General features: G+C 34.5%; 1 protein-coding gene across 1 annotated transcript in view; it reads right to left on the minus strand.

Annotated features, from left to right (window-relative positions):
- USH2A (usherin) overlaps positions 1 to 27,794 on the minus strand; it is an 843,890-nt gene that overhangs the window by 305,388 nt on the left and 510,708 nt on the right. Inside the window, exon 39 of the mRNA XM_031015607.3 lies at positions 13,278 to 13,457. Within this exon, the coding sequence (XP_030871467.3) occupies positions 13,278 to 13,457 (180 nt within the window). The remainder of the gene's footprint in view (positions 1 to 13,277; positions 13,458 to 27,794) is intronic.

Below are 27,794 nucleotides of genomic sequence, written 5' to 3' on the forward strand. Positions count from 1 at the left end.
CTTTTTTGTAAGGCTGTAAACATGTTTTACCTACATTTTTTTTCTCTTATGACATTATAAACTTTAGAGCTTGGGTTATACAGTCACTGAGGACAGTTCTCTAGGCCATCTGCAACAGATTTAAAAACCTACTAGTTCAACCAACAATACCCTTAAAATTATATTTGACACTACTATAGAGTCAAGTCACCTCTTCAGACCTGCATTGATTAGTGGGGCATCAAAATCTGTGTTGCTTCTGCCAAGAGAGCATAGGAACAGTCAGTAGAAGAAATAGAATATAGTTCTACAGTCCGTAGAACAATAGAGTATAGTGGCTCAGAACTAGGCTTCTATAGTCAGTCTCTAGGTTTAAATACAGTGTCTGCCTTTTACTAGTAAGATGACCTTTACTAGTTGCAAGCCAATATTGTTTCTTCAACTTCCTCATGTGTAAATAGGGATAATAATAGCACTTGCCTTACAGGGTTTGTGAGGAGAATAAAATGAGTTAATATATGCAAAACCACACCTGCACCTAGTATTAATAAATGCTATCTTGGTATGAGTGATCACAACATCAAAAATCTCTTTTTAGCAAATAAAAGGTTACACGATCTTAATTTTTCTCTAGATACTGGGCACTATGTCAACCTACTCTGGAGTTGTGTTTGTGAACTCCTAAAAGGAAAAATCTTAGCTATGAGGTCCAATAGACAGCAAACCCTAGAATCCAGGATGAAGATGTAACTGACTTGAGGAAACATATTTCAAAACCGTACAGATGTAGCCACAAGAGGCTCATTAAAGAAAATTCCCCAGAGGGGAAAGACTCAGGTTTTAGTTACAAGGAGTTTCTTATAGCAGATGTTCTGTGAAGAAGTTGAAGAGCAGAGGAAATTTACCTGACAGTGTCTTCACAGTAGGGCTGATTAGTGTTCCCCAGTGCATAAAACATCATGCCTGTTGCTTTCTGGTGCCACAGGTAGAACTCAACATCTGGAATTGGTTATCTTTGGTATCTGTTCCTGGCCCATTCAGGAAGACTGTGAGCAACACGATGGCTTTCTTACATTGGAAAGACCTCTGGCCCTACGAATGTGACTTATATATTCAAAGACCAGTTGAGCATGGAGGCCTATTATACCTATTTTTCCCTGAGTATTTGTCTCAAATATGAACGTGGAATAAAGTCATAGACAAAATCATATATTTTTGCTTTGAAAGTATTTTAAAGATGGTCTAGCTCAGTGGTCTTCAAACTTGTGAAGGCACCCAGTGACCTGGGATTTGGTAATGGAATCTCATTAAAACACAGATTGCTTGGCCCCACCCTCAGAATTTCTGGTTAAGTAGGTTGAGAGTAGGGTTTGAGAAGTTGCATTTCAAGCAAATTTCAAGGAATGTTGAAGTTCCTGGTCTGGGATCACACTATAGATACTGCTGATCTAATTCACATCTGCCATTTTAGAGAGATAAGAGACAAACATCATAGTCAGGTAAAGTTACTTAAGTCAGACCAAACAGCTAATTAGCACAAGAGTTATTACTAGAACTCAGGGCTCTGAGACCTGAAAATAGTGGAGAAACAGCTCAGAAGATTGCCAAATGAAGTGGCTCTGAGGAGACCCTTCAGAATGGGACCAGCCATTTCACAGTTTTAGAAAATATTATCTCATGTGACATCCAGCTTACTTCTTGAGGTTTCCTAATTTGAGAGCCCAAGCAAAAGCCAAACACATATGTTAAGTTTAGCATTTGGCATCATTTTCAGGAAGTGATGAGACTTCTCTAAATGTTCTCTACTTGTTTTCCTTTCTCTCAAGCATTGTGGCAAATGCTTTTGTTTTCAAGTGGCAGAAAACACAACACACAGAGGCTTAAGCAATGAGATGGGTAGTGGGTTCCTGTAATCAAAAAACAAACAAACAAAAAAACACTCAAGGGAAAGAGCTGGGTTTTGGCAATGCTGGATTCGAAGGATCAAATGATGTCACCAGAATCTAGTCTACCTCCTTCTCTCATACCCACTCTGCTTTCTTCCTTGCTGACTAAATTTCTCAGACTCTTTAAGGGGCAACACGGCTGGCAGCAAATTGAGCTGAATCCCATATTCAAATACAGGGCAAGAGACATGCCTCTGTTTACTGTACTGGTTTACTGCAATTCAGTGTCTTTGATTGGAATGCCTGTCATTCCTGAAAAAAAATCACTGTGGTTAGGAGAATACAGTGTCCTCATTGGTCAGACCTGGTGATGCAGTCAACTTCACACACAGCGCATGTGCATGTTCTGATCTTGAAAGAGCCCAGGGTGCTGAGAGGGAAATTGGAGCCCTGTCATCAAAAGAAAGGGTGAAGGTATGCTGGGTGCAAAAATAGCCCCAGGCCACTAGCACTCCACAAGAGCATGATAGTAATCATTACTAATATCCTATTATATGCCTGAGCCAAGGTAAATGGTGAGAGGGATAGAGAAAGAAAAAGGGAGACCAGCTGTGACTCCTCTGTCTACCTCCATTCACCCATTCATTTTTTTTTCATTTTATTTCTTCTTTTTTAAATTTAAATAGAGATGGGGTCTCACTATGTTGCCCAGACTGGTCCCAAACTCCTGAGCTCAACAATCCTCCCACTTCAGCCTCCCAAAGTGCTGGGATTACAAGTGTGAGACACCACACCCAGCCCATTCATTTTATCTTCCCCATGAATTTATACTCTAGTAGATAAGACATGATACAAGCATACGAAATATTTAAATAAAAATGAAAGATAGTATACATTTGAAAATGGTCATCAAAGTGAAAGAGGGATTAATCTAATAAAGTATATATTAGATACCCTCATGTTTCTAGTTTCATTTGTCCCAATTAATTAACAATCATGAAAAGCATAGTGGTTGTAAGTGAATTTCCCTACTGTTGTCAAAATCTATTCTTCCTTAAGTTTTTCAGTTTTCTTTTAGACTCTGGGGGGTCTATATGCCTTTATAGAGACAGAAAAAGGGATTTTCTTGATGCTGCTGATGAAAAGAGGTTGGAAATATGGTCTCTAAGTATCTAAGACATACTAAGAATTTTCTCACTTTTGTGAGTATTTATATAGGCAGGTAAATGTTCATAGAATTTTATGCAAGTCAGGCATACAGTTTGTCTATGAAAAAATAAGGAACAAGATATTATTTTAAAGAATAAAGCAAAAATTTCTTTAGGGCACTATAAAAATTCAAATAAAACTTCAAGTTGCTTTTAGACTGAAGTGTCAGTCAGACAGACATGATTTTTTTTTAAGCTTAAAGTTATGGATAAAGCCGTCTTCGAAGAAAAAAAAAGAAAATGAATTGTACTTATTCTTTTTAAAAATGTGAGTTAGAAAATATCAATGGAACTTAAAGGAACAATATTTCCCGCCCCTCTCCCCTGGTAAAAAAGAAAAAGATGTGATTTTATTTAATTTTTTTTAGTCTCTCTCTCTTGCCCCAGGATGCTTTAAAGATAGCACTTAATTGTGTGTGTGGGCATGTGTATTTCTATATAATCCACATGAGAGTATGCAAATATGGAGAGCTGGCAGCCCTTTGCTGGAGGCTTGTTGAGTCCATAGTAAGCACACTTCAAAGTTCCCTTCCCTCTTCTCCATAGCTCAGAAGTTAGTCTCTTTCTAAGGTGTTTTTATAAGCAGGAAGTTCATTGTCAAGATGGTGAATACAAAAAGTGAAAAAATTGTTCACAAATTATGAAACAGGAATTTATCCCTCTCTTTGGCTTACGATATGTAATATTACAAACATATACCTCTTCATACATGCACACACACACACAAAGCAGGTTAAACTATCAATTCCAAAAAAGTAAAGGTAACACTTTTCAGGAAAGGATTTGAGAGCATGTTTAAGACAGTCATAAATCCTTTGGTTCTATTCTCATACCTGGGAGAAAGCATGGGTTAAATTAAATGGCCTGGTATGTGTTTTTGAAAGCACACTATTTATTTTATTAAGAATTTAAATACTTTTATTTGTTGAATTCTCCTACTTTATTACTTTCAATGGGTTGATTTTTCCAGGGAAAAAATAGCAGCACATTTGGAAGATATACACAGAAGTAAAACATTATGCACAACTATTCTAAAGATTCATATGAACTGGATGTAATATAAATTGTGTAGCTTTTAATATACTGAAGGTAAAGACAAACCATCTATTTATGTGGTAGAATGTTGTCGTTTTAAAGAATGCTATTCCTCACCATCCTATATCTTCATTGTGGCTTTTACATTATAAAAAGCAGTTAATCTCATCTTTCCTTCTACCCTCTGAATAAGGTGACATACCATCTTAGCCTATTGTTTATTTCAGCTGCTAACCTACGTTTATTTTTAAAATTTCCATTCCTTTGTACTCTTTCAATTTTTAAGATATCCCATTGCCACCTGCACATTAATGTTTCTATTTATATATTTCAAAGAAATCTAAGTGGATACAGAGCAGATGAAGAATGGAAAACACATATTGAGGGGCTCTATATCTGTACTTGGCAAGCAAGCTTTCACATTTTTGAGAACCATTAATTTTATTTTTAAAAAGTAGCATCTTGACATTGTACTAAGTTGATTTTAAAAGACATAGAGTGAGCTGAGATCGCGCCACTGCACTCCAGCCTGGGCAACAGAGTGAGACTCCGTCTCAAAAAACACAAAAAACAAAAACAAACAAACAAAAGGCATAGAAATATTTTACAACTCTCAGTGCTACAATGCATGAAGAAAGTGCGAGATACAATAGAGTTTGTTTTTGCAATTCTCATTTATTTACTCTTTTGCTTTTTGGTATATACTTGCTTTTTGAGCCAGTTCTAGTTGCCCCTAATTCTCTTAGAGACCCTGCAAAAAAAAAAAAAAAAAAAAAAAAAATACCATTCTCCCCCTGGTTGGTTGATAGTGCTACCTACAGTTCATTGCTCTAAGGTCTTAGAAAGAGATTTTGGTTGAAATTTGAAAATAGAAGAGAAAGCTCAGTTCTTTCCTTTAAAAACTGAAGGAGAAAAATAAGTTCACTGAGGAAGTTATGCCAAAAATCTCAGACTCAGTCCCTAATCAATTGAAGGGATATAATCAATAATTTCTTTTTTCTTTTAAGGCAGAGCTGTTGTAATGCTTAACCTAAGAGAAGAATTTGGTAGCATTGTCCTGCCTCTCCTACTTGGGTAGGCTGCTCTGAGGGTGGATCATTCTGCCACCTTGGAAGTGTGTCTTTTTCCTAAACAATAGACACTTGCTTTACCTACCTATCTTTTTTTTTTTTTTTTGAGACAGAGTTTTGCTCTTGTTGCCCAGGCTGGAGTGCAATGGCACAGTCTTGGCTCTCTGTAACCTCCTCCTTTCGGGTTCAAGCGATTCTCCTACCCCAGCCTCCCGAGTAGCTGGAATTACAACATGCGCCACGATGCCCGGCTAAGTTTCTGTATTTTTGGTAGCGATGGGGTTTCTCTATGTTGGTCAGGCTGGTCTCGAACTCCCAACCTCAGGTGATCCGCCCTCCTTGGCCTTCCGAAGTGCTGGGATTACAGGCGTGAGCCACCGCGCCCAGCCTTACCTACCTATTCTTATCTGACTTGCCAGATTAATAAAAAATTTACATTTACTCTGTATTGCAGAGATGGACAGTTGACTACTCTGTAGTTCAAGGGCAACATTCTGCAGTCGCAGGTAGAATTATACACTCACAAAGAGTCGGCTGTATTTTTTAAACCTGTGATGTCAATTGTGGTTGTCATTATGATTATGTCATTTAATTAAATAATGCTTAAACTGATAAGCACTGTTAACAGAAACCGTTTTCTATGAAAATTTACTGCTTTGAAAAACTTTCAGTGAGGACTTAATAAAACAATACTGTGAAATTCATGCAGGAAAAATAACTAAAAGACTTAGGATATTACAAAAGCCTGAAAAATTCTATAATTAGAATCTTCCTTAATTATCTCTAAATTTTTGATCTCCTTTTAAAGGAGTTTTCAAAGTGGAAATCAAACTATGCATTATGAATACAGTTTTGGCAGCAAATATGCTGGACTTATAAATACTAAATTAACACTCCAAGAAAACAACTTGGCCCTATATAACAAGATTGTTGGATAAATATATAGATAAATATATTTATGTGTTCTAAATTAAAGTTGTGTTTAATATATATTTAAATTTTTGAATGTTCTGTTTTAATCATTATTTTCAGTTAAGTGTTCAACCACCAGTCACAATAGATAAGTTAATTGAAAATGGTGGTTACAGTGGAAACTACTAGAAGGGGAACAGTGGGAGAAAGCAAAGAACTGAAAACTATTAGGTGCTCTGCTCACTACCTGGGCAATAGGATCAATCATACCTGAAACCTCAGCATCATACAATATATCCATGTGACAAGCCTGCACATGTACCCCTAAACATAATATAAAAGATGGAATTATTTAAAAATAAAAAATAAAATGGTAGGTAAAATAGACAATTAAACACACACAAATTTATAAACATACCTCCAGAGGGTCCTATATTATGTATTTTTACACTGTTATGGTAATCTTAACAGGACTAAAAATTATTTTAGGATGAATTAAACCCTAAATGTTGAATTTAATTCTGGAAAATGTTTATCCAAGTAAAAGACACAGCAATAGCAAAATATAACTTTCAGGATTATTTTCCAAGTTATCACTGCCACAAAGGGCTCTGGTAATTTATTCAGCAAATAGTTTATGCCAGACACTGGAGCTACAGAAAATATTCAAATTACACACAGTTTCTACTCTCACAGCTCAGAGTTACAAGCAGAAATCAGAATACCCAAGCCCTAGATTTGAGAAATAGCTAAGATTTTTTTTTAAATCACCTACTTATAAGAAGAGAACAGAATTTTCCCTCCAATAGGGAGCTACAAACATTTTAAACAAGAATCTATTGATATACATTTCTTGATCTTTATACTGAAATAAAACGTCAAAATTAATTGTCATGTAAGGAAAGATTTTTTATATCTTCTTCAAGGAAAAATTTAGTAAACTGCTTTCTTCATTTTTTTTGGTGCTAGTACATCATTATTTCAAAAGCAGAACTAATTTAAAAGAAAAAATTATGCATCTGTAATACTTGCATGTATGTGTTTGTACATATACACACATACATACACAATCTAAAAACCAATCACTTAGACATTTATGGAAGATTGACAAATTATCAGGCTCCAGTAAATCATACATTCCAGCATACATGCTTTTTGACTTGGGCAAGAAATTTGCTTTGGACAGTTTGAGGCAAGCAAAGGTTTTCAGGGCTTGTACACTAGGGCTTGACTCTTGAAACCCTGAGTTTCTTTCTGGGAATTCTGAAGAAGCCCAGTCCAGCCTCCTTAAGCCAGGAGAACCATGCTGACAACTCACACAATCAGGTGAGAAATAATACAGAATGGTTGTTTTAAGTTGCTGACTTTTGGAGTGACTCGTTACACAGCAATACCTGAAAGAATATTCCAGTCTCCTAAATTCTAAACACAATGGAATTCAGTAGTTCAAGCTAAAAAAGTTAGTCATTAATATATTATTCCTTTAGTGGTATTATTGGGCAAAAATCATATACTAACATCTTTTAAAAGCAAACATTTTATTTAGTTATTCAAAAGCATATTGGCTGGACAACTAGTAAACTTTCCTATTTAGTGAAAAATGAAAAAAAGTTTGAATTCCAAGATGTAACTTTTAAATATATGTATTTGAGGACAATGAAGAAAATGTGAAAACATCTTAGGATAAAATTTCAAATTACTTGCTTTGGGCTAGCATTAACAATGTAAAAAAAAGCATTTGTGAATAAAATATACGATAAGAGACATTTTTTAAAAAGTCATAATTATATTTAATAAGCTCTATATAAACACAGAAGAAGAGTTCTATTAAGAAAATATGTGAAATCCCAAGATAACCAATGAGAGCTTGATGCAAAAATCTTCGCAAATTATGATCTGGAGGTCATGGAGGAGGATGCTGAAGGTATTTCAAAAAGAAAATCACTTCCCATGCTTCCTGCTTACTTCATCATCTAATATGCATCACAACCACCCCTTAGCAGGGTTACTGGCCTGGCCATACGTATGTCAACATGTTAAGGGGTAAGTGTAGGAAAGGATAGGGATGTAGCAAGATGAAATTATTCTGGTCTCTGCAGTCTATGTGAAAGACAGGTTTTTTTACTTACTTTTTCTATAGGGCATTTTCCAGGTCCCCAGAAAGAGTCTTAGTAGGAAAATAGAACAAAAGAGGTAGGAAGCACCAAATGTTTACCAAGACAGGCAATGCACTAAGCGCATTACATATAATATATTGTTCAATCCTCCAGTCAGGTGGAAATTACCATCCAGCCTCTTTAATGGATGAGCAAACTGAGGCTCAGTTATATCTGCAGATTTGCTCATAGTCACTCAAGCAGTGAGTGAAAGAGGTGGATTTAAATCCTTGTTTCTAGGACTCCAACGTCTATGCTTTTGCGATGTGCCTAAGTTTTACTTCCTAATGGTTTTCTTTCTTTCTTTTTTTTTTTCTCATTGATATTTTAGGTGGATAAGTGGGGAGGGGGTTCAGGGGAAGGAGAGAGAGTCGAAAAGACCCTGTAAAACAAACTACTTGCAACCATTTTGCCTTTTTCAGTTTTTGGTTCTCTAATAACACATTTGGGAAAATAAACAGATTTTCTCAAGCCTAGTGTTTTACACTGTTTGTAGATTATAATAATTCTCATCAACTTAAAAGTACAAATGACAAATTATTTACTCTCAGAGGAAAATTGGATTAGGTTCACAAACCAGGGTGGCTCCAAGTTCCTTTCACTGTTACAATAAAGCAGTTCAGAAAAAGATAAACAGAATTATTCCTTTTGGAATAATATAAAACTTTCATTAAAAATCTGTTTCTAGCTCGTCAGTATGGAATTTGTCACTAATCATTTTAAACTATGCCCTTTTATGCTTCTTCTGTCTCTTTTAGCTTTCTGAGTAGTTCTTTGATGTAACAAAGACAGTTTCAGACAAGATTTCAGTTCATCTGGAAAAAAAAAGGTTTCAGTCTGGAGGCAAAATGCAGTGTATTTAAAATTTATATACTCTATAATGCCTTTGTTCTGAACTTGAAGATCCTGCAAAACTTCTAAGCTTCTTTGCCTTCCTCCTCTAAGCTCATTTGTTCTTCTTTTGCTTATTATCATGCAACTGTGACTTTAACTGGTGCTTCCATCATTTAACTACATGCAGAGTCATGGCTGACCCTTTCTGATCAATTGCCAATCCATACAGGTTTGACTGATAAAAGAGCCAATTAGATTTAAGCAAATTAAGGGACATCACCAATGTCAACCACTTATTAAACTGAATGCTGAATTCCATGCATACAAAACACTAATGCACTGAGCCCCATTAAGCGTTGAAATCCTAACCCCATTAGTAACTCCAGACCTTGAAGGGGTAAAGGCCGTAGGAAAGTTTCATATTTATGGATTAACATTTGGATTCGTTTTTATTTTTTTAATTCTTTTCCTAGAACTCTTGAACCTGTACCATAATGCTATTCAAGAGCTCTGATTAAATATATTCTTTATTTCCAAGAATACCTTAGTGCTAAATATGAGCATCATGTTATTACAAACAACCTAAAAATATAGTAATTGTAGAAATACAAAAAACTTGAGTGTGCAGAAGTAGGGAAGGATCTGCTACATAATTGGAAAAAAGAGAGACGCTCCTCCAGTTGTCCAAATAATATTTAAAGTGAATTTTTCAAATAAAAAATGTGTGTTAATTGGGATTTGCCACTGTTCATCTATGTGCCAAGTTATTAGTAGCGCCATCTTCTTACTTTAATTTCTATCTTCAAATAACTTGTGTTTATCATATTCTTAATTATATACTTTTTCTCATCAGAAAAATAGAGGTAGGACTGGCAAATAAGATGTGTCCTAACTACAAATTAAGAGATGATGTATCCTGGTAAAATTCTTTGGAGTATGACCCTTTCACCTCTCCTTTCCAAATTCCTATCTCAACTAAGGATTGTTTATTCTATGCTCACCTGAGAAAAGTAACCACTATAGGGAAGAATAAAAGAATGAAGAGTTGGCATAACTTGAGAATATTTCTCACTTCCAGTACACTCACCCTCCTTACAGTTTGAGCTCCCCATTTTATCTACATAACCAGAGCATTCCTACATTGGACAGTGGTGTACAGAGAAGGTCTCTTTCACAGCTGGCTAAAATACAAGGTTGCTGAGGTTGAGATGAGGCCTGGCGGGCCTGAGCAATGATAAGCTTAAAATTTAAAACTAGTAGTTAAGCAATCTTGACTAATTTATTCATTCACCAATTATTCATTATGCACCTACCATGTGTCAGGTTTAGTCTAGGTGCTGAAGATAGAAATGTGAGTAAGAAACAGTTCCTACTCTATAGGATCTTATAATCAGTGATTGTGACAGATTAAACAGGCAATTTCAGTATAATGTAACTGTTCTCTGGGATACAGAAAGGCCCTATCTCAGCCTCTGTTGGCAAAAGATGACTTTCTGGTGGACCAATTTCTAGGTTTGAGGCTAAAAAATGAGTAGGATTTGGCCAGATTAAACGGGTAAAGGGGATTTTCCAGGTCATATTTGATAGCAAATATTTGATGAAGTAAAAAAGAGCATTTTATTTTGCCCAACTCTTTTCTTATTATGTTTTAAAACTATGCAAAAGAAGCATAGCTAAGGATATTATCATCACAAATCTTGCATCACTCAGCATTGAAAGATACTAGGAATTCAACATCACCATAAGAGAGATTTAATATTGAAATCAAGAAAATGGCAATAATGATAACAATCCAACTATAATGGAAAAGTAAATAGCATATAGAACCTTCTCTGCCCATAAGTTGGTTTGCCTCCGTATATTGGTCCATTTATTATTCATTTCAGAATGAAACACAGTTCACTGGACAAAGGCATGGAAGATTTCTTTAATAACTCTCAGTACTAATTTAATTCTACTTAAACACACATATTCTAGTGAATGCCACATGCTTTTCAGCATGATTTTTATGTGTAAATCAGGATAATATGTTTTCAGATCATTAAGTAAAAGGAAGCATGAACTAAAACCTATTTAATCAATGAGGTATCACCTTTAAACTGCCACAAGGTCATAAAAAAGATAATTTTAAAGCTATAAGTTTCCTAATTGTAATCAACAACAATCTAATTAAAAAAGAAAGTATGTCCTAATGGCCATAATAAACTTTAGCGAATCACTGTCTGTCTTTGAAGACATTTGCTTCCTCTTTGGTGAAGGACTGACTCCGAAATTCTAGATTTCTGGATACATAAAGTGAAGGATTGCATCAGGCCCAGAGAGTGTGGGCCTGCAGTGCATTATGGTAATGACACAGATAAGCATCCACAGAGCAAAGATGAAGATAAGCCTCAGTTAACAGTTTACTCAGTTTGACTGCACCACTATAAAACAATATTTTAGTTTCTTTCTGTTTGCATAATATTAACCCTTTTACTGACAGGTATATTCATGTAGCGCATATTCAGTTAGCAGTAGGACCTTGCTATTTTTAATTGAATAATGATATATGTATAAATAACAAATTATTAGACCATACATTCCTAAAACATAAACAATGAATTAAATTTGCCGTATTTTATGAATATGATATAAACTACTGTAAATCACAAACTATTTAAATCAGTATAAATACCATAAAATAAACATGCTTATTAAATATTGTATATATCCTGTAGAAAAGGTATTACTATATAACTTAAAACCTCCATTATGGCACTGATTACTCTTTAATTTCTAAATTTGAGTAAAGGATATTATATTCTAAGGTTTAGAGCCATCACAGTTTTCTATCCTTCCTAGCAGGTGTATTGAAGTGAAAAATGAAGATATGAATACCTAAGGTTTATTTTAGCGGGGGGAGTTTGTTTTATTTTGGGTTTCAGTCTCAATTTTTAAATAAATATATCTAAATTCAATTCCCTTTTAAAATTATTGTCTCAATAAATATGATACTAACCTGAGTTGATCAGCCTCAAAAGTTTCTTTTATGCATTCTTTTCTTAAGTAACGTAGCTTCTGACATTTAGAGTTTCAAGTATTTTAGTAAACATCAATTCATTAATTTTAATAATGGCATAAAAGGTAGATAATAGTGAGTGGTTTTATGATACAACAAGTAATGAATCTTTTTTGCAGGGGAGCGGTTCCATACAAGCTGAAGATTCCCCTTTATTTTTCTCCAGTGATAAGGCACTTTGTGTTCTTATACTCTTCATAACTGGAAGTGGGGTTAACCTGCCCTTCGGATTGCTGATAAAAGATTGTGACATTCTCCCTTAGTTCAGAATATACTCATTCCTGGGAGATGGGCTACAGGGCAGATGCTGGATGTCCTGGGGTCCTTTGCCTTCAGGATTTTCAGAAAACACACATTCTTTAGCACTCAATTGAGAGTCATGCTCTTAACATTTTGAGGCATGCTTTCTGTTCAAGGGCCATCCATGTCAACCCTAGAGGGGTTTTCCTCAATGCGATTATTTCCCACAACGAGTTAAAACACGGTGAAGCTGAAGGCACATCAGAATAATGGTAATTGTGAATAGGTCGATTTTTATAGAAATATTTAAAATAAAAATATGCAGACTGTATCACATTTCACACATGAATGTGGCCCTGCTGAACTGTAATTATTAGGATCAGGAATTTAAAGGTGTTTTCCAGTAGTGCAAATGCAATTTTCCTATTCTATCATCTGCACCCTGCCCTTTTTGCCAAATGAAGTATTTTAAGTATACAATTGAACTAGTTATTTAGAACACCAGGAATGAGAACCATTTGCAGTAGAAAATGGAAGCTCAAATTGCAAATATAAATTTTGGCTTTAAGTAAAGTCTTGAACAAAAGCATTTTCCAATTTTCTTAACATGCAGAAATCCAGATATATATGTGTGTGTGTGTTTATGTGTGTATGGTATATACACACACATACACACAGTGTGAGATGGATGAAAGCAGTCTCAACAAAACAATAAAAGATCGTCAATTAAAGAATCTGAATAAACAAAGCAAAACAACAACTATTAAAAGAACCAGAAATACAATTGAGCCTCTAAGTTCTAAAATAAAATACCTCTAAAAATAAACAAGGTATTCAATGGAAACTTAATTCTAGGGCATTTATATAAACTTAGATAGCCAACATTTGCATAGACTTACCTCCTGGAGGCATTGCAATTGTTATAGGATCAGTTATCAAGCTGCCTTGGCTATTTGAAATATTCACTTGTACAGTATAGTTGGTAAAAGGAACCAGCCCATCGATGAGCACCCAAAGGTTTGTCTCTTCTCCGCTGTACATGACTTTTGTGACATTCAGAAGGGTGTAGTTATTACCTACTGATTAAAAAAGAAAATTATTAAAATAAATATATAAGAATTCATTCCTGCTATTATTTGAGTATTTTCTTGAGTTTCTAAATATACTGTACCGAATAGGTCTGTAACTTTACCACTCTAAGAGGCATTACACGTGCTTCTATCAATGCACATATTTGGATTTTATTATCTTGTGAACAAAAGTGCTATCTGAGTTGACCTGGCCAATTCATTCATCACGGCAATCGAAATAATTTGATGAATATTCTTAGATAACTGTAGGATAAAGCCATATCACAAGTATCAAGCATATAAGTAAAAATATTGCACAAATGTAGGAATTGATTACTTGATGAGTTGTTTATACTTTTTTGAGGTTTTTTTTTCCAATAAAAATCCCTGAATTTTTTGGATGTGCAGACAGGAAGAAATAACACATTATTCCTCAAATAGAATTGCTCTGGATATACGTATATACTCAGACATATTTGTCAGATATTGTATATTTCACAAACTGAGGTGTTTTCTGTTCACTTTGCTTGAAATGTGGGTGGATTTCTTTCTCTCTAATGTCCTTTTAAATTTGAATTAGTCAGAATATCTTGAAAAGCAACTGGAGATGGGAGGTACTATATGTCCACTTTGATCAGAAGATCTGATATTTTTAGCTTTATGAGAAAATGCAGAAGCTGCCTAGCTATACAAAAGAATCACTTTTAATACATCCTCACCCTGGTCCCAACACCACTGTCCTTCCAAAGCTTTAGCAAACCCATTCTTAAATCTCATCAGTCCAAAATGCAGGAAAATACTGCTGCCTTGTAACAGTGTTTTATCTCTCTCTCTTACACCATTAGGTTAAATTTCAGGTTAAGAGTAAAAAATTAGGGTTAAAATAAGAAAAGGGCTACAGATGAAAATTGTAACATTTTCTATATTAGATGCTTTCCTGAAAAATTTATGAGACAATTTTTTAAATGCTGCTTAATGTTTGTCACTTTTAGAAATGATACAATAACTCTTAAAAAACAGAAAAATGAATGATTAAGAGTACAACCCAGGCTAGGCAACATAGCAAGTCCTCATCTCTAAAAAAAAATTAAAATTAAAAATTATCTGGTCATGGTGGTATGAGCCTGTAGTTCTAGCTACTCAGGAGGCTGAGGTGGGAGAATCACTTGAACCCACAAATTTGAGATTACAGTGAACTATAATTGTGTCACTGCACTCCAGCTTGGGTGACAGAGTGAGATTTTTTACCTAAAACAGCACCAATATTTACTTCAAATAACCTTTTTCCTATATAAAACCACTTTTTATTATATGTACATTCAATCTTTCACACACAAATTCTGCAGATATAGACAAATGAATTAAAAAACACATGATATTGAGCTTCAAAGAGAAGAACAAGCATACTCGCAAGATCTCCAGATACTGATATAATCTTTATTGAACAAATGCTTAAAAAGTAAAAGATGGCATCATACTAAAAGCGATCTTGCATCGTATAGTATATAAAATGCAAGGTTTACAATATTTACAAAAACATTATATTTTAACACAGTTTAGTTTAGTAGTAAAGTATAGTGCAAAGGAAAGAACATAAATTTGGTTGTCAAAAAGTCCTGCATTTGAACTTGTTCTTGTATTCTTTAGCAATGTGCTCTTTGCTAATTTACTTAATATTTCTGAATCTCTGGTTCTTCATCTGTGAACTGGGAATGATAATACAGTATTTACATTGCAGTGCTATTGTGAAAATTAAGTGAGATTATTTCTTTATCATATCCAGCACATAATAGTTGCTCATAAACAACAGCTAGGAGTGATGTTATTGTTTTTGTTGTAATCCATACAACTGATACATTCTAGCCATTTAGAACTAGCAAGTGATTAAGAATTTTGTACCCTGTATTTCACTTTCTCAGTAGCAATTACCTATCTATTCTCTACCCCTTCCAACCTAACAATGTATTATTAATCAAAATTCTAAGGTTTTTCAATGAATAAAGCAGCACTAATCTCACCCATTACCAATGTGCCATTGTCCCATCAGATTATATTTCAAACTGAAATTAATGAAGATCAAATATTGCAAAAGAGGGTCTGATATCTGGTTATTACTTGACTATTTTCATGAAATATGGGTAGGTCCAACAAATTGTAAAAACATACAAAAAGTTATTTAAAAAGATACTTATAACCATTTAGGAATGGAGGAAGTCACTGAAAAACCTACTGTTACAAAATACTCAGGAGTTTTTTCCATGAGCAGAAGAAAGCCCTCGTGGCATAACATAATTTATTACTCTGGACCCAAAATTGGCACATCCAAATAAGTAGTTTATTTCAAAAGAAATAAACAGTGCTTGTGGGCTAAAACGTGACAATGATAATTTCTATTCACTTTCAGTAAAGGCAGATAAAGACATATTCATAGCTTAAAGAATGATTTCAAGGTCCTAAAATGTAAGTAGATAATGCACTCCTCTATATGTGTAATACTTATTAGCAAGACAGTATGAAACCTACAAAGCAGCCTTTGATAATTTCATTATGCACTAAAAAGACATTTCCAATTTATGCCATTTTAGCTTTCCTAGGTTCTTTACAACTAGTCAGCTTGCTTCTACTGAAGATTATTGAGCTCCAACTGCATGCAAGGAGAAGGCTTTTCTAGGCACTGACGAGAACATGCCCCAAGTACATAAGACATAATTCTTGCACTCAAGAAACCTGGTTAAGATTAAATACGACCATCCTAACCATTGCCTAAGAACAATTACATGGTCAGCATGGGCAGATCTCCTCCTGTCCCCATGATATTGAGCTCTTTGGAAGTATTTCTGCTGTCATTACATGCTCAATTGTAAACTTTCAAAAAGGTCAGCTTGTCCTATAGACTCAAGCAGATATTCAATTGACTCTCAAGTAGCATAACTGTGCAGGTCTTATAAAAGATTGAAATTTGTAAAGCAGCAATGGAAATTCTAAAATTAAGCCATGAGAATATAATTTTACAAATTTTCAGCCAGGGACAAATACAAAATCAATGAGTAAATATGTATGAGTATAATATTGGTGAAGTTTTTTCCATTGCATTTTGCTTGTTTGTTTGTTTTTTAAGGAAATTTTGAACTGTAAAACAAACAAAAAACAAACACTACTGCTTGCTTTGAAAATGGCATGGCAGGGGGAGATATATAAGTAGCACTTTATTCTAAGCTTCCTAGATAACAACATTAATACATGGTAATTATATAATTAGTTGTAACATTAAGTTCTAGTTATAGAACAATGATTACTCAGTAATTATAAGAAGTATATAATTACTCAATAATTATGAGAAGTATGCAATTACATAACCATTTTGCTCAGCTCAAAAAAGAACTTGTACATCTCCAGTAACTATACAGCTGAGTGAGTCTAATGTTCTCTCACCCCTACAAACATACAGTTCACTTCACAGACCTAGAGTAACTGACAGGATTTCAGCCCTCAATGAAGCTCAAAAATTTCCAGATTCAAAACGAAAGCAGGATCCACAGATTTTAGCTCTTCCTCCATTTCACTCTCACTGTCTTTCCTTTCTTCCTTTGAACTTTAGGAATTTGGGCTCCTCAATATGGGCGGGGAGGGGTAGATTTTAAAAATGCTTGTCCTCAGGTTCCTCTTCTTGAGATGGTTGTGCTTTGCCACTTTTCACTGCATAAACTGGGCTTTCAGTGGGCTGGAAAACGCAGCCTCGTTGGTTCAGCCTCAAAAATCAAGCTTGAAAATGTGAAAGTCATAAGCGTGTCCTATCACAGGCGGCCATTCCTGTCTGGTTGGCCCTCCAATCTGACCCTATTTGTGAGTATAAGTGGATGGCGCAAGACCTTTTAAGCTTCTGAGTTCTGGAATCGCAACTCCCCACCGCCTGCTTCGCCCCCACCCAAGCACTGTGATTTGAAGTTGAGTTGCCCTCCTCCACCCTCTGTGGCTTGGTCTGAGCCATTGGGCTTTAACTGGGGGTCTCACTTAGCTCTTTGCAAGATGAGGTTGCCAATACCAATATTCCAGGCACGACCTACATCAAAATCACGTGGGGGTACCTCATAAACATTCACATATCTGAATTCTAACCCAGGCCTACTGGATGAGCATCAGAGCATAGGGTGCTGGGATCACTAGCTTTGACTAGCTTTGGACTATAACATGTTTACTCTATTAGTGAAATAAGTGTAAAGCTAAGGTTTAAAACAGATGTCTCCTTATAGGCTACAAAATCCAATGAAGTTGTTCTACAAGAAAATTTAAAATATGCATAAAAACAATTTGAAAAATAAGTAATTATTGCACACTTAAGAACAATAACATCAGGGTTTTCTGATTTAAGTATTATACCTCTTTCTCTCTGTCACTATCTTTCCACTGAAGATGCAGAGGAAGAAAAGATTTCTTGTGTATTGGCCAACATCACACATCATAAAGATAAAATAAGTTTTGTATAGATCATGTAGAATTTCTACATAAACTCCTAACTGCTCTTTCGGTCTATCCCACATTCTAAAGGGTCTTGAAAGAGGTTAATTCATTCAGTCCTACTCTCCTATTTTATTTCAAAGAAAAGTGTTACATGAAAAAATAGACCAAATAAATCTCAGATGAACAACAGATTTCACTTACAAAAAAAACCTTTTCTTTAGTCTCAAATATAAAGTCTTAACTGAAATGTTAACAATATTAATGTCCCTTTTCTGAGATGAAAATCTTATTTTCAATGCTCTTTTTTGTTGAATAGTAGAAAATCTATGCAATTATTTTTAAGGAAAAAACAGCATAAATGGATATTTTCACATGTATGACTCAGGGATGCGTAAATGATTGCTGTCCCGAGAATACCATCCTATGGGGTTCTCTAGATTGGAATAACATAAATGGGTATCCTTTCCTATTCTTGTTACAATCATTGTCACAAGAATTTTAATGCACCATATATTCCATAATTTTTTTTTCCTCTGTGCTGTACTGCTCTGACCTTTTCAATATTCTATAATTTGACTGGCTGGCCATTTCAGTTCTCTCCTTTTTACAGCCTTATTAACTTGTGGGAAAGAGGTGACATGAACAACCAATCAGAATACATAATATTGCAAAGGTCAGCGTAGTCCTGTACAGTATCATCACACACACAATACTGTATGCCAGGCATTAACATCCTGATATCTTATTCATGTGACAAAGATTGTAACAAGAACAGAAAATGGCACAACATGAATCCATTCTCACGACAAAGATTATAATGAGAAATGACAGCGAACAAACCAAACTGATTCTTGTTACCTTGTGAGGATTTTATATGTCAGGCCTGGTCCTGCTTTAAGTTAGTCGTTTTCTGAATCCAATTACACCTTAAGGTAGAAAAGGTATTAACTAATTTTTCCCACTTCTTGCTGTACAAAGAAATACTATATTTTTCTGGTATTAAGGTCTCAATTTTAGAGTTGTTCAGTTCCATCTCACTATCACGAAATTCTGCCAATACCAAAATCAGAAGACACTGAATTGTGATCAAGGTAAACTGGCAAAATCAGCCTTTACTGTGAGCCAAGAATTTCAGGTCTCTCTATATACCCTGTATTAATATTTAAGTTACATTTATTTATTCCTTCTAAAAATATTATTTTAAATTATTTTAACCAAAAAGCAAGTGTTTCTTCCAAATTCCATTTTTCCGATAGATCTCATGTTGGTAGGAATCTGAAAGGTGCTGAGTATTTGTTTATTTTGTAATTAATATATGGTGAAAGAAATCTATTCCTGGCCTTAAGTTTTTGACAATGTATAAAATATTTATGGACATATGCCTACGAAGCTGTCTTCTCCACAGAATATTTTGAAAGAGAAATAAATAGCCTATGAACCACTAAGACCTTCTGAGGACGGTGCTCGATTAATGCATCATATTTCTTACATTACTGTAATTACTGTAATAGTGATTTTAATTAGTTGTCATCTAGTCAAAGTTGTACTTCTTTGACTCCTCTTTAAATTGGTCATTCCTCTAGCCTGACAATTGTAGTGCAGGGAATAAATACATGCACTATTTTATCAACTCACCAAAAGATGCTTCAGACTCATTTGTCCTGGTTGTGCCCATACAAGAGCAATGACAACTCTATAGATATCGAGAATCTTTATGTTTTGTTCTCTAGATCTTTTTTAACGTGTAGGCACAATTACTGTTCTAAATATTGCAAATTATTTTTTAAAGTTTGTTGAAGCATGTTTTATTTTTCCCCATCAAGCTTTCTCTATGTACCACAGTCAGATTTTCCTAAAGGTATCTCATTTTATGAACATCAGAAAGGAATTATAATGCACAAAGGATAGACAAAAATCTCTGTGCCTTATGCTTAATATTGCTGTAATCCTAAAACTGCTCTAAAAATAGTTATAAAAATGAAAGATATATGTATATATGCATGTATATTATACATTTTATATATAAAGTTCACTACGATATATAAAATTCAGTATAGTTCACTATATATATGTATATAAACACACACAGAAAGAGAGAGAGAGTAAATTCAGAGATGTACTGTGACTATTGTAAATTGTAGAAGTATGGTCTATTTTTACTAACCATATATGCTCTGAAATGTCAGGGTTTTTTTCCACTTTGACTTATTTTTTTTGCCATTTGGGCAAACTTTTTTCCAACTGAACAAACTGATGCTGCTATCTCAATCAGCTAAAAGTTATTTGAACAAATATACTCTCATAGAAAGTGGTCTCCGGCTTCCACACTAAACACTGGACATGAATACAACTATTTTATCACCAAGACGTGTTTCCTTTTAAAGTTCTGGTAGAGCCTTACTAACCATGCTAAACCTGCTGAGCCTGTGGTGCTACTAGGATCAGACAAGTAATTGGACAACCATTATTGATCCCAGACAAAGCCTATGGTCCATTCTTTGTTTAATGACATGTTTAACATTTTCTTCTAATTACTGGAATATCTATACTTGAGATGATTCCTCTGTAAAAGAAGAGCAACGACTTGGGGGTCTGGATGAGAATGATATCATGTTTTGCTGTTGAATTCTACCTGTTTCATTTGCTACAGTCGCACAGTAAGGTGTTCCTGTGTTAGTTACCTATCGATGTGTCACGGTATCACCACAAACTTAGCAACATACATTTAGAATCTCGTAGTTTCTGTGAGTCAGGAGTCTGGCACGGCTAACTGAGTCCTGTGCTCAGGGTCTCAAAAGACTGCAGTCAAGGTGTTGGCCAGGACTGAAGTCCCATCTGAAGGTTCCAGTGAGGAAGGATCTCTCGCAAGCTCAGGTGGTTGTTGGTAGCTTTCAATTTGTTGTAGGCTGTCGAGACTGAGGGTCTCAGTTTTTTCCGGCTATTGACTCAAGGCTGCTCTCAGTTACTAGTTTTGTGTTGCCTGGCGTTCACCCTCATTTCTTCCCATATGGGCCTCCCCAGTGTGACCACTTGCTGTATCAAAAAGAGGGAGTCTCCTAGCAAGATAGGTTACAATCTTATGGAGGTGGCATGCTATCACCTTTGTTATGTTCTACTGGTGAGAAGCAAGTCACAGGTTTTGAAGACACCCAAGGGAAGGAGAGTAAACAAGGACATGAACACCAGGAGGTGGGGAAAGTCAGATGCCACCTTACAGTCTCCCTGTTAGTCTCTGAACTGTATATATGAAACACCTTGCTAGAAAGAGATTTTGGACAAATTGTGAACTTTCACAGCTTCTAAATTAAGTGGTACCACACAATTGTCTTTCCAAAATACCTGACAGAATGGAAACAAACTATGAAAACAGTAACATTAACAATTTTAGTTGAAGATTCTCCAGGTACAAATGTATAAAGGAAAAGGAAAAAAAATGACCGACATGAATTTTGAAACCTAAAAGAAGAAAGAGATGATAAATTCCTTCTTAGTATAGCACAGCTCCTAACTTTGTTGCCAGAGGAAGGAGTATAAGCCAAAAAAAATCCTCTCCAATATGTAGAGAAATGAACTGAGTAGAGTCTGCAGAGACAGGAAGAGAAATCAGGGCTGGCCATCCTGCCAAGCACTGTGCTGAGTTGGGGGAAAAAGCTGGTGTTCCCAGGTGTGGTAAATGCATGTGAATAAATGGAACAAGTGCTGCCACAAAAGCTATGTAATAGGATCTCAGAGGAGACAGAAAATCTGGATTCCCCAGAATTCTGCCCAGTGCATCTTCGCACCCTCTAGCAACACCTAGTGCTCAAAATTTAGGTCGAAAGAAGATTGACTAGCACCAGAAAGGAAAGGAAGTAGACCAAGCTCAGAACCAGGGCAAAATCTGGACAGAGCTGCCCATACAAGGCATAAGCAAGATGAAGTTGAAGAAAAAAATAATATATCGAATATTGTACATACAGCTAAAGAAAGGATTCTAACATAAAAAGACAAAATAACCATGCTGTTTGGGAAAAAATGATATATATTCCCCATAAGATGATAAAATGATATTGCAGAGACAAAGAAACAATCTGGAAATTAAAAAATGCATTAAGTATTTAATAAAAAAGTTAGAAAAAGCCAGGAACAGAATAGATAGAGCTAAAATCTAAATCAATGGTATGATGAAAAGCCTTGAGAGAATCATAATTAATGCATAAGTAAAAAGATCAAGAAATTCTAACAATCAGGGAGAAGATAATAGGTATGTAGAAAGAAATGATTAGAAACATAACTTAATTTTCTCTTTTTTTGTAAATGAAAGGACAGCTGAAGTTCATGTGGTAAGACCATGGGATTGCCAGTCAGTTGCATTGCTTTCACCTGGGGACTACAAAGCTTGATCCAGTGAAACAATGGCTCACAGTCAACTAAGGATTATTCAAGATGCCTCTAAAATTGTTGAGAATCCAGAAGTAGAGTGATAATTTTCCAAGGCGACTGAATGGTGATGGTGCCAGTGAGGGTGTCCTAAGAAGGCATAAGCTCGTCTGGGCCATGTTATTTGTGGTTCTCCACAAGTCTGACTCTCCAGCTTTCCTGACAACTTTTTGAACTCTTGAATTCCTTTAATATAATTCATCTCTGCCAGAATTAACCAAATTTGTTTCTGTTGTTTGCTACCAAGAATCACCCATGAATTGAGACAGCTCTAAAATAATGTTTACTGTTTGTTAACATTGGTTATTTATGGGTAGTGGGATTTTAGTGGATGTTGTTTTTCTGTATTACATAGATTTTTAAATTAGCATTCATAATTTTTGCAAAATCAAATGAATCATGAGAAGATTGAAATATCCAAGGAAAGTATGTAAATTGCATTTTAATTTATAAACAAGTTATAATAAAACAGGGGCCCACAAACTACAATCTATAAGCCAAATTTGGCCAGCTGCCTATTTTTGTAAATAAAGGCTTATTAGAACAAAAGTAATTATCTTTCTAGGAATTTTCATGATATAACTGCAGAATTGAGTAATTATGGCAGAGACCATATTGCCTGCAAAGTCTAAAGTGTTTACTTTCTGTCCCTTTATAGAAAAGATTTGCCAACCTCTGAATTAAACAATTAAAGAAGCTAACTTTTAAAAAATATACTGTCTTCCTGAATAAAGGGAGCAATTTCCAGTTTCTAGAATGATTCTCTTGAGTAAATATTTTTTTTTAAAGAGTGGAACAAAGCACGTGGAAAGAATATTTTGTTGATATAGCCCTTTGTTACATTACTGTACCATACCTTCATTAATGTTTTGACTATCTTTCATTATTCAGCATTAATAAATGCAAATTACTGAAAAGGAAATGAAGCTGGACAAAAATAAGTTCTAGACAGTCCCCTAATTCCACATGCCTAGGAAGTTTGCCAGTGGAAATCCAAGTGCCTGGCTTATATGGCTTATACAGCTGCTATTCTAAAGGCTTAATAAGAGTAACTGAAGATTAATTAATGTTGCTTGAATGAAAGAAATATGGGTTTACTATTTTAACTCCTTCTAAAATACTTTTTTACAACATTCAAAGTTATATGTCTTCCTGAAAAAAAATCAGTGGTAGGTAATTTGTCCAAAACATGAAACATCCCCTTCCAATGGATTCTAGTGAAAATTAGTAAATGGCTAAATAAGGCTACAATGTTTGCTGAAAGTAACAAATGCAGTGTTAATATTACCTTGAAATTTATTTTAAGAATATGATTAGATAAGTGCATCAAATAATTGCCTTATTCTAAGTATCAAATAATGAATTACGGAAAGGTTTAATTGTGCCTTTTCAAAAATTTTGCTTAAGAACCTAGAACAGGTGGCTAGAGTCAGAGGCAAGAGAACAATAATATGGTACCATGAGTCCCAAAATAAGCATTCGATATGTAAAGGATCATAAGATATAAATTTGTTTGTAAAGCAAAGAGAGTTTGAGATATAAATGTTGGCCTCACTGAGGAACAACTTAATCAAATTTGCTCTCTAATTTAAAGTTGAGCTGTTTTTCTCTTTTAAATCCCCCAGATGGTGGCTTTCCAGCCTGGACAATTATAGAAATGAAAAGACCTAGCCTGGATACCTTCAAAGGCATTTTATTCACCTTAACTGTTTTCTTATTGTTAACCTAGACCAGTTGATATGGTTCAGCTCTGAAACAAGCATGTGAAAATAAATAAGATCTTTGTCATGAAAAATAATCATTTACCTAATAGCACCCTAAGAATGTGGTTTGTAGCCACCAGTTGTATTAACAGGTCTTTTTTTAAAAGAAAGAATAAAGTTGTTTTAAAACATGACTACATCTTAAGAAAAATATTGAGAAATTTGAAGAGTTTGTTGATGATGTTATAGCTACATATTTTAAGTCTTTATTTTTTAATCCTTGTTAAATACTTTGTGGGGCTTCCATTGTCAGTATACAAATGAAGATTATTATCTTCTTTCTAAACATGTTCATAACTCATAGATGTCAATAAAAATATTCAGTTCTTTGGGGGAGATGATCAGAAAGAAACTGGCTAAAAAGCGGACCTGGGGATCTCCAATCCATAATCAAATATCGAGATTGATTGTCTCACTTGCACTTGTATTGATTTCAATTGGAGTAGCTCACCCGAGGGAATAATAAAAATGTGGAATAAAACTGATTTATGAGAACAAAATAAATCCTTTTGTGAGTGTAATGAATTGGTACTATTTAACCCTTTCAAATCACAGGGTGAAAAACTATTTATTTTTTAAGAATGCTGAACTAGCCAAAAGAAGTCATATCAGAAATGCCAAAACTGCCAAGTGCCATTACACGAAGTTGTAATGCTGGGGGAAGAAATGCTGCTCTAAACTTGGTGGAAGGCATTATTTGACATATGACATACTTTTAGCTTTCCTGGACCAACTTCTATGTGTCATCACAAACGATGGACCTATAGATCCAAACTATTACAGAATCACTCAGTAGATGTTTATTGTGCTTATTTACATGATTTATAAGACAGCTGAGAAGCTAGAACAAAACATGGTGGTACAACATTAACTACATTTAATTTTTTTCTCAATATAGGTGTTCTTGGTTTTAACTCAAAACAGCATTTAACAGTTATATTCATGGGACACTCAACAATATTCGAGGATAACAGGGATATTCAGGAGAGACAGACTTTGGCATAATTTGGCACAAATATTTGCCTTAAGAAAATTGGAGGACCAAATAAAAAAGGAGATGATTTGTTTATAAAACCCAGCAACTGTTTGACTCTATCAGTTGAGCCAACCAGCCAAGCAGCTGATTCAATAAGAAAAATATCAGTCACGTCATTATTTCTTGAAACCCGGTAGACAAAACATTCCCAATAGTTTGGCATTGATTTAACTTTTAACTTTTCCTGTGTGTTAACATCTTAGACATGTGTTCTAAACCTTTGCTGTCCAATACAATAGCCCCTATCCACATATGGCTATTGAGCACTTGAAATGTGGGTAGTATGGCTGAGGAGCTGAATTTCTAATTTGATTTTAATGAATTTAAATTAAAAATTGATCATTGATTCAGTTACTGGAAAACTTTTAAATACATTTGAAACAATTTGGTATGTGGATCTACTTTCTCAACTGAAAACTTATGACATCTAAATGCAGACTGAATATATCTGATAAAAAAATCTAAATTGAAATATCCTATAAGTGTAAAATACAGACATAGATTTGGTAGAAAAAATAATGTATTATCTCGTTAACTTTTAGGTTTTAATTACATGTTAAAATAATGATATTTTAGATAGATTGTATTAAATAAGGTATACTACTTTTTTTTTTTTTTTAATTGAGACTAAGTCACTCTGTCACCCAGACTGGAGTGCAGTGGTGTGATCTTTGCTTACTGCAAACTCCGCCTCTCATGTACAAGTGATTCTCCCACCTCAGTCTCCTGAGTAGCTGAGAGACTACAGGCATGCGCCACCACTCCTGGCTAATTTTTGTATTTTTAGTAGAGACAGGGTTTCGCCATGTCACCCAGACTGGTCTCAAACTCCTGACCTCAGGTGGTCTGCCACCCTCGGCCTCCCAAAATGCTGGGATCACAGGTGTAAGCCACCGCACCAAGCCCTACTAAACTAGTTTTAACTGTTTCATTTTACTTTTTTAAAATGTGCATTTTAGAATATTCAAAATTATATATGTAGCTCACATTATATTTCTATTAGGCAGCGCTGTTCTGATGTGCTAAAGGGACAATTAGAATGCACATTTAAAATCCAGGTTCATTTTCATTTTAAATCAATGGAAGAAAACCTCATTGTTCAAAGATCTGCCTACCTATACTCACAAGAGATGGAGGTGAAACTTTTATTCACAGAATGCACAGATTCTGTTTAATACATTGCATTGAATTCATAGTCCTAAGAAAGCTGATTTCAGAACAACTTAGGAGTGTTACAAGAAGGAGTGCGTTGATTTGTTATCAGTTTGGCTTGTACTGTCATTGTGTTTAATGAAAGTACATAAAGGTAACTTTATTTATCTCCGCTGGCATAAAAAAGCTTTTAAAAAATTAATACATTTTACTATTTACAATGAAACATAATTTAATTCAGTTTGATGGTATCATAATTATTATAGCATAATAATTTTTCTAGCATGATAACTTTGGCATGTATGCCATACAGGGTAAATCATTAAATAGGAAACAGGTACAAATCAGAAAGATAATAAGAAAATCTATTATCATGAAGACATAAATTATTAGGGAAAAGTGGAAGTAAACCACCTTTAGCTAAAGAGATTCAAGCAAAAGTAAAGTGATAATAAATAATAATTGCAATTGCTGGGCTTCTGAAAGAAACTGAGGCCCAAGGTTTTTAACATCTCTCGTATAACGAACTCAAGATTTTTGTTCCCAATTTCTTATTAGAGTTTGAAGTTTTAAGGTGTTTTGTTTCTGAAATGCTTCCAATAGTTTTGCTATGAGATGAAACATGATATAAAGTCCTTCCTTCCCCCATGTTTTCCTATTTTGGCTTCATATATTTCTTCTTTGTCTAACTATAAAAGAAATTTTTTATTGTAAATAACGTTAAGGCTATATCAGCAAACATAAAGAGAAAAGCTGAAATTACCTAAAATGTGAAGATAATCATTGTTATTAATATTTTGGCATATTTTGGTGTGTGTCCTTCATATTTGTTCAGATATATATATATATATATATACACACACACCTATATATGTACATACATCTATATATATATGATCTACTGTCATATATTGCAATTATAGAATTTTATGATGCTCATTGTTTTATAGCTGTAAGAATATATATTTTCTCATCAACAAATATACAGTATAATCTTTGTAATGGATTTACCACAATGCCTTCAATCCATATAGTTGAATATTTAGAAACACCCACCCTCTTGATTTTTATTATACATATAAACTCTGTCAGGGACATAATTTTATAAGGATTTTCCTGTGCACCTATCTAATTTTTTTCTAAAAATTTCAATAAGGATAATTTCTGGGGTTCTCAATGGATAGGAATATTTGAAACCTCTTATATTTACTTCATAAGCTTATTTTAATAATCTCGCGTGAATTACTGGAAGCAAATAATTACTAAAAAAAAATTGGTCATGGCTTATTTAAAGAAACCATAGTGTATGGATTGTATCTGTGACACAGAACTTGAATTACAGCTCTTTCTGTTCAAAGTAAAAATGTCTATCCTGTCTGTTAATATGTTATATCCAGCTAAGTTCATATGACTGAGTGGGCTGGACTCACGTTCTTTGAGTGTACAGATCTGTGTATTTTCTGTCTTCTTAGAGCTGGAGAAATTGCCAACTCAGAGATTTATAAATATTTTTAAAGT

The sequence above is a fragment of the Gorilla gorilla genome, chromosome 1, assembly GCF_029281585.2.
Source record: "Gorilla gorilla gorilla isolate KB3781 chromosome 1, NHGRI_mGorGor1-v2.1_pri, whole genome shotgun sequence".
Classification (NCBI taxonomy): domain Eukaryota; kingdom Metazoa; phylum Chordata; class Mammalia; order Primates; family Hominidae; genus Gorilla; species Gorilla gorilla.